Source organism: Wyeomyia smithii, chromosome 3, assembly GCF_029784165.1.
Source record: "Wyeomyia smithii strain HCP4-BCI-WySm-NY-G18 chromosome 3, ASM2978416v1, whole genome shotgun sequence".
NCBI classification, from domain to species: domain Eukaryota; kingdom Metazoa; phylum Arthropoda; class Insecta; order Diptera; family Culicidae; genus Wyeomyia; species Wyeomyia smithii.
This window is the reverse complement of record NC_073696.1, coordinates 105,578,792-105,591,706: the sequence shown is the minus strand read 5'-3', so window position 1 is coordinate 105,591,706 and position 12,915 is coordinate 105,578,792. Positions and strand designations below refer to the sequence as shown.

The 12,915-nt window shown below is 42.9% G+C and overlaps 1 protein-coding gene across 1 annotated transcript; it reads left to right on the top strand.

Moving 5' to 3' along the window:
- The first annotated feature begins 1,659 nt into the window (after positions 1-1,659).
- Positions 1,660-5,010, top strand: LOC129727523 (zinc finger protein 260-like). The gene is made up of 9 exons (XM_055685433.1): positions 1,660-1,880; positions 1,939-2,417; positions 2,473-2,731; positions 3,587-3,697; positions 3,765-3,880; positions 3,962-4,232; positions 4,287-4,572; positions 4,630-4,757; positions 4,810-5,010. The coding sequence occupies exons 1-9, from the start codon at positions 1,746-1,748 to the stop codon at positions 4,957-4,959; spliced, it is 1,935 nt and encodes a 644-aa protein (XP_055541408.1). The 5' UTR covers positions 1,660-1,745; the 3' UTR covers positions 4,960-5,010.
- The last annotated feature ends 7,905 nt before the right edge of the window (positions 5,011-12,915 follow it).

Sequence of the window (12,915 nt, the reverse complement as noted above, 5' to 3'; positions counted from 1 at the left end):
GCGTGTATATCTTCAGCGTGTGTACGGATAGTTATAGCTTGTGTGTGGATAGCTGCTGCGTGTGTAATGATTAGTTATAGCGTATGTATGGATAGTAATAGCACATGGTTGGATAGCTTATGCGTGTGTATAGATAGTTGTATCGGATGTATGAAAAGGAATAGCGTGTGTATGGATAGCTATAGCTACAGCGTGTGTATGAATAGTTTTAACGCGTAATTAGATAGTTATAGCATGTGTGTGAATACTATAGCGGGTGTTTATCGAAGATTATTATTGTCATTGAAAATATTAAAACGTCTTAACGAACACAGTTGTGAATTTGATTTTACAGCAGCGATTTTAACTTCTTCAGCCAGTCTTTATTCATCGAGGAAAAATTACTACCTATGAATGATCAACACTTATTCACTAGAAATTTGATTTAGATCAAAACGGGTTCTTTTGAGTATCATAAGTTATTGGTAAAAAGAGTTGCAAGTTTTCTCAATGAGCATTCATTAAATTTTCGTTTTTGTTTCTCGGTGCGCGGTTTAGATTTTGTTTCTCGCACACAGAGAAAGAAACAAACTTGTCGCTATCGTGAAAAATAACAAAACAATTAGAAATGCTCTAAATCACAACTGAAGAAGTTAAGATATTTTCCTGTCACTTGCCCAAACCTTGATAACAACTACCGAAAAACGTGTGATTGAGCTCTTGCTATATTGAGTTATTGAACCAAACGTTTTTTTTTCAAACACATGAAGTTATATGCTGGGCTGGAACTAACCTAGCATGAGTTTTATCGATTAAATGTCAAACAATTTTCAAATTCAAAATTTTCGGTTGAATCGTTCTGGGCTCCAATTAAAGATAGTTTCGTAAAGTTTGCTTTTTGCTTAGATAGGAAAATTTTACCAATTCGCTCAATTAAACGATTGTCTTGGTAGTGCAGCAAACAAAGGGTCGATTCGAATATATATGAAATGACAACGATTAAATAAAAGATATCCATTCTTTTAGTATATATTATTATTTATAACGTTTTAACGTCTCAGCATACAGAAATGCACTGTTAGATAAAATTGCAGCAAATACTAGAGTTACAATTCTCTCTATTATTTGTTAATAATTTGTTAATGGAATATAAGAATACCGTAGTCCAACGTCATGCGGTCGTGTCTTGAATACCACCCTCCTACTTTTTCAAATGAAAAACTCAACGTTTGTTTTTAGTACAATTTGCACTTTCAATGAATAAGATATGTTTTTGATGAAATATTGTGGCCGTGATGAATTTATTAGCGAATTTCTTTATTCCACCAACTCACCTCGTTTTAACCTGGAAGCGCACTAACTGCTGTCAAAACCCTTCTTTATTCGCTCGATTTTGACCTAGTTTTGACATGCCGTGCTGCCCGAAGCGCACTGTAAAATTTGTCAGCTTCAACCCACCACCGCACGTGCTAAGTTCGTAAACAATTATCTGGCATCTCTTTCTTGCTTGCGTCTTAAATGGCGATGATGTTTTATTATTCGTCGGCAGTGCCCACACACAGTGGAATAAAGAAATTCGGTATATGATTGGTAGGCGAAACTGTGACGCTTAAATTAGTTTCATCTCCTGCCACTACGCCATTCGTGCTCTGCGGTCAGATAAGTGTGTCGATGAGTGACACTGTCAGTAAAATTCGTAAGATTATACATACCTGCATTTAACGAACTGTTGAAAATATTTATGTTATTTCAAGTGAAACGCGAGAATGGATGCATTATTGTGTACGCAATCTATTGCAGACCTGTGCAGAATTTGTACTAGAAAAGCTTCTTGCCTATGGTCAATGTTTGACCAAACATGCAATATTCCTGAATTAGTCTGGTTACTTGCAAAAGTGGAGGTAAATAATCTCGAAATCCTATTCTTTTTGTAAACACTTTTGTCATTCTATTTTTTAGATTAAACGAACTGATGAACTACCACAACAAATATGTTCAGAATGTCTCTCTTTTGCTGAAAATGCATTCGAGTTCAAGGAACGCTGTTTGCATTCTGAACTGTATTGGCAGAGAAATTGGCTGGAACACGAAACTCGAGATCAGAAATCGGATGTTATTAAATTTGAGATCTGTATGATCGATGAACCGGAAACCAAGTCATTAGCTACTGAAATAAAAGTTAAAGATGAGCAGTGTGATATTCAGTCGGCGGATGATGGTCATCCGAACCTAGTCTTTCACCGAAAGAGCACGGAAAATACTGACACTAAAAGTGTCGTTGCTAATCATGAAAATCAGAAGTGTGCGTCTAACAAAATACCGGAAACTAGACGAGAAGTGCAATGCTCAAAGTGCAACGATGTGTTCACTAACCAGTCATATCTTAGGTATCATATAAACAGCGATCACGCTGACGAGAATACTCCCAATGAAAAAAAGTAACTAGCCATTCATACTTTTCTCCAAACTTTACCCTTCGCAGAACCTTTTTAGGATACGAAAATGTTTCTTTTGCCCAAAAGAATTTTCAACTTTTGAATACTTGAGCTCTCATCTGACATTCCACAAACGGAAAGTGTGGACTTGTGCTTTATGTGATAAAGATATCGAGAAAAAATGCCTTTTCGTGGACCATTTACGGATGCACGCACAAGAACGCCATTACAAATGCGACGCCTGTCCGTGTGCTTTTACCTCACAGGCGCAGTTGAGAAAGCACAAAAAGACGCATTTCAAGTCTAAGGCAAAGCAGGTAAACAATGTTGCAATATTCGTTGATATATTTTAGATTGTATAAAATTTACTGTTACCAAGTTTAATTTTTTGCTACCAAACTAGACCACAATCGTGATTTTTTATGGGTTATTTTAATAGCTGTTGATGATGAAAGCATCCAGAAACCATATAAAGATATGATTGTACAACAATTCCCCGAGACTTGTTTCCCCGAAAGATATTTCTATGGATGTACCGATTCCCCGAAGACCATTTTCCGGAAAGATTTTTTGCCGAAGGTACCAATTCCCCAAAAAATATTTCAGTACGGTTTCATTGTACACACGAAATGTTGAGTCTTACCAATTAAAATCCAGCAAACGTTGCGAGGCTAGTGCTTCGATCCTACTAACACCGCCAATATCTCAAGAGCCGGGACTTGATCCTACGGCAACTGGCTTATTAAACCAGCAGCGTAGGTATCTCGAGACCCATTGAGATATAGGTATCATTTTTTAATAAATAAAAAGGAAAATTGTACCGCAGTAAAGGCATCTGACCTTGAACATTCAATAAGGCCAAGACCTCTTTGAATTTCTGTAGAAAAAACCGTTCTATCATCTCATAAAACACACTCGCGACCGTTGGCCGACCCGATTGTCTGTTATGTATATTGTCCTTACTCGCCATCGCTCGTTCGAACTAAACTAGGGGTAGTCCCTATGTGCCAGTTAACCTAGGAAAATGAACGAACCTATACAGAGGTGATTTCTGCGGTGGGGGCTAAAATGGTACATTTAGGAAAACGGGACATTCGGTGAAATAACATTCGGGAGACTGGCTTTCGAGGAAATCTTGCACAAACTAAAGATATATTTATATTAACCAACAGGAGCGGTTACTGGTCACAAAAGTCAATGTAGACACCCAACATGGCAGAGTTTCTGAGGTTATTGGAAGCGATTGGAGACTCGAAGAAACATCCAAAAAATCTGCAACTGAGGTACGATTAAGTATACCTACCTACAAATTGAAAATTATTCAGTAAATTTTATGTTCGAAAATTTCAGAAAGCTGATGTCAAGCCTGTCACTTGTTCAATTTGCAAAGAATCGTTTCAGTACCCTAGAAATTTAAACTTTCACCTTAAAAGTGAGCATGTCCCTACAGATGACTCGTCACCCAGGTTCATATAACGAAAATATTATTTAGAAAAACGTTTGTCCTTGAGTTTGCCTTTTTCAATTCTAAAAATATTTATTTACAGATTTCATCATTGTGGCACATGTAACAAAACATTCATGACCTTAGAGCACTTAGTATATCATATGAAGTTTCATAAGAAAAAATCCTGGAGCTGCCCATCATGCAACAAACAGTTCAAAAATTTGTACGGGTATAAACTCCATCAGTTGACACACCAAAATAATCCTAATGTTCTCTGTCCATACTGTGGTAAATTCTTTCTACATAAAAGTAATGTTAAAACTCACATCAATCGACAACATATAAAGAAGCGTGATGAGATTCCCAAAAAGGTAAAGTTTCTGAAAGATGTTCACCGTAGTTCCGTTTTAACATTGATATTCTAGGAGTACGTTTGTGAAATTTGTGGCGTAAAAATGAAGCGCAAAACTTCGTATGATAATCACATGAACTCTCATGGAGTAAACAAAAGCCAGAAATCATCAAAATCTTCAAATTCATCTCAAAAAGGAAAATTTGTTTGCAATATTTGCGGTAAAAATTTTTGTAATTCAGGAAATTACGAGGTGCACATGCGTCGTCACCTTGGAATATCGATATGCTCTTGTCTGGTGTGTGGTAAAGGTTTTCCCCGAAAACAAGATTTGACCGTGCACATGAGAAATCACACTGGTATGACGCGAGGGAATATACTTTTTTTTTTCAATTATTGTATATGTTCTCTTGCAGGCGACAGGCCATTTGAGTGTCCCACGTGTAACATGAAATTTATAACTAGTCAAAAATTGAGAATACACTTGCGGGTGCATACCGGAGAAAAACCTTTCACGTGTCCTTGTGGCATGGCCTACTCTCAGGTAAATAGTTAATTCTATTACACTCTTGTCGTATGCTAAACTCTGTATGCAGGGGCAGGATCTCAAGGCGCACAAGAAACGCAACACATGTGGTCAAAACTTTGATATGAACGAGCTGAATGCTAAATCACAATGGTCTATCTGTATCCAACCTTCACAGCCAAAGAACGATAGTAGAGAATCCGCGAAACAAATGTCTTGAGTGAACATTTATGTTGATGGCGAAAATAAATTGCATTCGGTGTACTACTGATATTGATTTTGATTTTGATTTGGATGACAATGGAAGTATATTCATTCTTTTGAGTTTGAGTTTTTTTTGCGATTTTGGCGAGTTTTTTTTGGCGATTTTAAATAGTTTATTTTCGTTTTTACCCCAGGAAATACGAAGAGTGCTTACATCTTTCATCAATCGGAGAGCCTCAATGGAACTGAGACTGTCCGTAAAGATGAAATAATGGTCCGTGGGCATTTTTTCAAAAATCTAGGACGTACTGAATTGCAACTAATTCTTCGACGTAAACAGAAGCAGGATTATCGAGCTTATGGGAGACAGTTAAATCGTTATTGATCGTTAATCGTCAGTGTAGAACATATTGTCGCAGTTGATGTTTCTATATTTATTGGAAAAAATTTGGGCATCTGCTGTACGAGTAAATGATCCGAGATTCCACGAGTTTCATCTATCATGGATGTATCGAAAAACACAGTAGAATCAAAAGTATTTAATAAGTTGACACGATTTGGAATATTCGAAGAACGGGTAATATTTTGGGACATGTGATTGAAATACAATGTCATAAAACGGGTTTAAGAATTAAGTTCGATTAACCTTTTAAAATGAAAAATGGGAGCTCCGTAGCCGCACGGTCACAGAGTCCGCTTTGGTAGGCAGTAGGGATGGGAAAACTATCAGTAACTACTGATAGTTATCAGTAAGATATCATTAACTATCAGTAAAGTTTTTCTCTTACTGATATTGTCTGAAGCTTTATTTTGTAGAAGAGGTAGATACTCTACAGTCATATAATTTTCACATAGAAGCAGCTAAAAAAATTATTTGAGGGGGGGGGGCTATTTTTCCAAAATTTTCATTGAAGAAATATCGATGGAATAACGACTGAAAAAAGTATCGATAAACGCTTAAATGCTATATTAATTATATATTATGTAACAAAGTGTCGTAACAAAAAAACAAAAACAATAAAAAAGATCACTTCAATCGGGATTGAATATCCGAACTAATGGATTGAAGCGTCAACGCCAACCTCTTTCAGCAAAGCAGATTCAGTATTGAGTAGAGCTAGATATGAGATTCTATTCTGCGTGCTGACCTCACCAAGCCCCATTTTTAATCGTCGTATTCAGCGTTGCCACTAACTTTTAAATAAAATCTGGCGAAACGAAAATAAAAAGTCTGTCGAAAATCTTGCACTCATTTTTGGATAAAATTCCTCGCAGAATTTAAAGTGATGACCTTTTATTTTTTTTTGTTCTCACCTAGTGTAGGTAGGTAACGGCCAACAACGGCCCATCTCGCAGTAATGACCTTTTTGCGAGACGACGCGGATGAAATCTGGCTAATATGTGGCTTATTTTCAAATATCTGGCAGATTCTGAGGTTTATCTGTTTGTCTGGCTCGCACACAGAAATCTGGCAAAATCCAGGGCTTTTTCCCACCCACTTAACTTTAAAAAAAATCAGAGGATTTAATTGAATAAATACAATTACATATATATATATATATATATATATATATATATATATATATATATATATATATATATATATATATATATATATATATATATATATATATATATATATATATATATATATATATATATATATATATATATATATATATATATATATATATATATATATATATTTTTTTTTTTTTTTTTTTTGTTTCAGGTGGAGGGGAAATTTGCATCCAAACCCCTGAGTTGACCAACCTCAGGGAGTGTGGGGTTGGTTTGAATCAGTGACCGGACCCACTAAAACCCTTCCAGTCTCCAGCCCATAATACTCCCCGGGACCACCGCTAGGTATTGCTTCGGGGACCGGCTTTTGTGCTCTGTGCACCCTCTTGGTTCTTTAGGTATCTTTGCTAACTTAGCTAACTAACCTGGGGACTGGCCGTTAGCTAACACTGTCGTGTCGGTGGTCAACCTGTCGCCTGTTTTGCAATTCTAAAACTATTTGAGAGGCGGCTGCACAAACCGCCCTCCAAATGTTTGGGTCTTTACACATCCTCCGAACTAGGTTGTCCGGAGTGGTGTCTGGCCCGCTCACTACCATCATGTCGCTCCGCGCATGCACAAAACGAGGGCACACGAAGAAGACATGCTCAGCAGTCTCTTCCGCATCCGCGCACTCGGGACACATGGGGGACCCCGCATGCCCGAATCTGTGTAGATACTGCCTGAAGCAACCATGACCTGACAGAATCTGTGTCAAGTAGAAGTTAACTTCTCCATGGCGCCTCCCGACCCATCCGGATACGTCCGGAATAAGTCGATGCGTCCATCTACCCTTTACGGAATTGGACCATTCCTGCTGCCATCTGATCATCGAGAATGACCTTCTGGTGCCTCGTATACCCCTTGTGTCACGTTGATCGAAGCATTCTACGTCCTCCTTAATGGCAATGCTGATAGGCATCATGCCGGACAGGACGCAGATTGCGTCGTATGACACTGTACGGAGCGCGCTCACAACCCTCAGGCACATGAGCCTGTAGGTACTTTCCAGTTTACGACGATGACTGTTGGTACCTAACGCTTTGGACCACGCTGGCCCACCATACCTAAGTATGGACGAAACCACGCTGGCAAGAAGTTTACGCTTGCTGCCATATACCGCTGAGCTATTCGACATCATTCGAGATAGTCCTGCAGCGGCCGTTGAAGCCCTTTTACAGGCATAGTCGACGTGACTCTTAAATGTGAGCTTATCGTCAACCATAACCCCTAAGAGCTTCAAGGAACGCCTTGAGGTTCACCGACTCTGACCACCGCCTGTTGCTCTAATTTGCGGTTGTTCACAACCGTAACCTCCGTTTTATGGTGCGCTAACTCCAGTTTCCTAGAGTGCATCCAGTCTTCGACCTTGCGTATGCAGTGCGCGGCCGTCAACTCGACCTCTTCGATCGACTCGCCGTAGACCTCTAGCGTGATGTCGTCTGCGAAACCAACGATCACAACCCCTACAGGGAACTTTAGTTTCAACACCCCGTCATACATGACATTCCACAACACCGGGCCCAGGATGGAACCTTGCGGCACCCCTGCGGTGATTGGAACGCACTTCTGACCCTCCTCCGTGTTGTAAACTAGTACCCGATTCTGGAAATAATTTTCCAAAATCTTGTACAACGACACCGGTACGTGGATGCTCCTAAGCGCGAGCGCTATGGAGTCCCAACTGGCGCTATTGGATGCATTCTTCACGTCAAGCGTGACGATTGCGCAATAGCGAATGCCCCAACTCTTACGCTGGAGTGCTACCTCTGCCGTCTTGGTGACAGAGAGAATAGCATCCAGCGTGGATCTACCTTTCCGGAAGCCGAACTGGTTACTTGCCAGACCGTTTACACCCTCTGTGTACTTCACCAGTCTGTTGAGGATAATCCTCTCAAGCACCTTGCCCGTAGTGTCCAGCAGACAGATAGGTCTGTATGCCGATGGGTCCCCTGGCGGTTTCCCAGCCTTCGGCAACAGCACCAATCTTTGTCGCTTCCACCTGTCCGGAAAGAGGCAGTCATCCAGGCACTTCTGCATGACTGCTCGGAATAGATCGGGGGCCACTTTCATGGCCGTCCTGATGGCCAAGTTCGGGATTCCATCCGGTCCCGGTGCCTTGCTCACCTTTAGGGAGTTGGCGATCACGATGAGTTCCTCATTCGTAACCCTTACCTCCTCCACAACCTCGGCACGGCTGCCGTCTCTCACGGATTGGATGCCCGGCAGGTTGGCCGACCATCCCTGGTCTGTGTCTGAGATACTGGAACGTCGAACGTGAGACTCAGCAACCGGAGGCCAAGGGTTTGGCTCGTGGCGTGGAAAGAGTCCCTCGATGATACGCCCCAGCATCGCTGGTGATCGCTCTGCAGGCGCCAACACGCCTTTGGTCTTCGCCATTACGACTCTGTAGGCGTTGCCCCACGGATTCGTATTGGCACTCGCACATAGCCTATCGAAGCAGGCCCTTTTGCTCGCCTTTATCGCACTTTTAAGCGCCGATCTTGCAGATCCGAATACTACACGGCGCTCTACCCTCTGTGCATCGGTACGTGCACGTTGCAACATCCGTCTTGCACGGAGGTCCGCTATCGCGTCGGTCCACCAGTATACCGGTGATTTACCATTCCTAGGTTGGCGGGTCCTAGGCATGGTGGCGTCGCACGCCCGTGATAATGTGGCAACTAATTGGTCAGCACTCGGGCGGAGCCAACTGCCCCCCTCGCGCTCTCTTCTCATTGCTTCTGCAAATACCTCGGCATCGAAATGCGATGTCTTCCACCCGCGGACGGTCGGAGTATTGGCTCTACCCGTCGCCTGCCGCCTCACGTTATGGACTACGCTATAGCAGACCGACTGGTGGTCACTATAGGTGTAGCCATCGTCTACCCTCCAGTTCACGATCATTCCTGGGCTGGAGAACGTCACGTCGATGATCGACTCCGCACCATTTCTGCTGAATGTACACTTGGTTCCAACGTTGGCCAGATCTAGGTTGAGCTTTGCCAAAGCTTCCAACAAGATCTGACCCCTCCGGTTCGTGCGGCGGCTTCCCCACTCAACAGCCCAAGCGTTGAAGTCGCCCGCCACTACTAAGGGTGTTAATCCCGTTAGCTCCATAGATAACAAATCGACCATCTGGGTGAACCTTTCGATAGACCAACGCGGCGGAGCATAACAACTGCAGTAGAACACTCCGTCCACCTTGGCAACCGCGTATCCTTCATTTGAGGTTGACACAACCTCCTGAACCGGGAACTTGCTGGTCGTGCATATGGCCGCCGTACTGGACTTATCTGCAACCCAATTACCGTTTCCGGGAGGAATGCAGTAGGGGTCCGATACGATTGCGATGTCCGACCGCGACTCAGACGCTGCTTGGTATAGCAGCTGCTGTGCCGCATAGCAATGGTTCAGGTTCAATTGTGTCACCCTCACGCCCGTGGTTTCGTGGCCGCCTTACCGGCTGGGCACCGTGGGCCTCCCATAAAGTGCTTGGCTCCTATCGGGCCCCTTGCAGGTCCAGGACTTGTGTCCTCCCTCGAAACACCTGAAGCAAACGTCCGGCTGCTGGAGTATGCTCAGGGGACATACTGACCAGCCAACCTTAAGTTTGGCTGTCTTCAGGGCCAGAGTTGCATCGGCCGATGCAAGCCGGATATTAGCAACCTGGGTCCCCGCTGGACCCTTACGGAGGCGAATTACCTCAGTGGCTACTTCCACTCCGCACTTCTCCTTGAGGGCCTGTGCAATATCGCACCTCTCGGTGATTTCATCCAGGTTTTTGAACTGGAGAGTCACCTCTGAGGTGAGTGCTCGAATTTGCACATCTTTCCCGAGGACCTGCTCGGCTACCGTCTTGTAGGCAGCGCCCTTGTTTTTAGCATCCTTACGGAGCTCAAGGATCATCTCGCCGGTGCGAGAACGACGGATGGTCCGCACATCCGCTCCCAGATCCTTGAGCTGGGTTTCGCCTCTCATTCAAGACTTCGGAGTACTTGGACCCATCCGTCTTGAGTATGAGGACGTCGCCCCTGCTTCGCGCCTTCTTTCCCATTTTTGGACGATTTGTCGCCTTCTCGTCGTTGCGCTTGCTGTCTTTTTGGCGCTTTCTTCCTCTCACGGTAACCCAAGGGTTTCCCGTAGCTGCCACTTCGGCAGACTTTTCGGCGGACTTGGAGGCCGTTGGTGTGCTGTCTCGCGGGCTTAGCACAACCAACCGTTTCTTGCTGTTCTCGGGGGCTTCCCCCGGAGACTGCCTTGCTCTTTTTGCGGCTGACCCGGAGGCACAAACCGCTGCAAACGTGCAGGTGTCCGTTTGGACCGACTTCGTCGCCCTTCCGGTCACCTCCGTTGCATTCTTCTCTGCAGCCACCGCTCTTGCTTTGAGCTCGGCGTGCTCCTTTGCAGCATCGACGGAAGACCGAAGCATGTAGAGAGCCTGCTTCAGGTACTTCGTCGTGTTGGTGCGACTTTTCGCAAACTCGATTATGGCGTCGAGCTGCTCCGACAGCGCTACTACCTTCGGTAGCGTGTCTCGCTGTCTTCCGACCGCCTTTATCAACAGTGGACCAGCCACTGCGATGTCTTGCGTCGATCCGGTAGGCGTACTGCCTTTGCCGTCTTCGCAGGCGTCCTTTACTGCATCCATCTCCGCCTTTCTCGGCGGAGACCTCTGGATGCCTCCTCGTGCAAACGGGTTTTTCAACCCATCTGCGCCCATTTGTTGATTATTTTCAGTTGAATCCATTTTTGTTTAGTGGGTCCCCCTTCCAGCCGCTATCCTTATCAATACTGGAGTGGTCGCCTTTCTGGTCCCATGGTAGTCTATGCCGAAGCAGTGAGGCCATGGTTAGGGGCGGCTGCCATAGCGCCATATGAGCAACTATGACACCCCCGACCGGCGCAAGTTAGGAAAGGACATCTGATCCCACTCCTGCCCGGTTCCCACCGGGCAATGAATTTGGAACGTACTGGAAGGCCTGCCAGATTTTACGGGACGGAGACCCCTGCACCGGTTGTTGTCTCGCCGTTTCAAGCCGTTGTCACACGACCTTACTAAGGGAGCTCGGCGCAGGTGCCAGCCCAGAATCGTGGTACGAAAACAAAATCCGACTCTTATCATATGACGTTGCGACCAGTTGCTGTAATTGGGAACTTACTGGCATCAATCCCAATGGACGAATTAGTGCATTTGGGTGGTGGGAGCGGCACTATTCGCTCCGTCAGAGCTGCTTCCGGATAATGTGGCTTTTGCGAGAATTCGGCGGCCCAATGCCTGATTCTCACCACAACCTAGGCTAGCTCTCGCTGATGGTCCGGAGCTGCTTGCTTGCAGTGAGCACTTCCGTGGCCTACGGTAATCGCCAAATACCGACCCGTGGTGGCATACAGCTCTGCCATATATATATATATATATATATATATATATATATATATATATATATATATATATATATATATATATATATATATATATATATATATATATATATATATATATATATATATATATATATATATATATATATATATATATATATATATATATATATATATATATATATATATATTAATATATTTATATATTTATATATATATATATATATATATATATATATATATATATATATATATATATATATATATATATATATATAATTCAGTATTTTTTTACCGATCCCGAAAATGTTCTTTAACTCGCGAACCGGCCTTCGACGACTAAGTGGACTGTATACATTGAATCACGGATGATTTCGGATGGCGATCAACAATAGTGACTTGTTCACTGCGCGTTTGGATATGAACTCAACTCTATTCACGTGATGCATGACCCTTTTATCAGTGTAGTGTGTGATAGTGGTTGTATAATTATCATGTAATATTGTGTATTGTTTCTTGTTTCCTGTTTTTTTTATAGCAAATCGGTTTCCTGTGTTTGACATTTGTGTTAGGGTAACGTTAAAGATGTAGGAGCAAATTTTATTAATGTTTTAGATATAACAATTTTAGTATCAATATTTTAATTATAATTAGTTTTGAGTTTTAATTTAGAAAATATCAATTATTTTACTTCTTAGTTTTAAACATTCCGGCCTCCAAAATTAATTATTTTATTTCTATGTAGAAAATCTTTCTCCAGTTTCAAGTTCGGTTGATAGCTTGGGATCAACTTCTATCGGTAGCAAACACAATCTGTTCACGGCTCTCTGTGTGATCCCGGTGCTAGTTCGGACGGATACCACGCGAACCAGTCCATCTTCGCCTGGTTGAACGTCAACAACTCTGCCTATGGCCCATCCTTGAGGTGGAAGATTCTCGTCTCGTAGTAGCACCATTGAGTTCTTTACGAGATTGGAAGATTCCACTGACCAACGATACCGACATTGTAGCGTGTTCAAATACTCGCGGT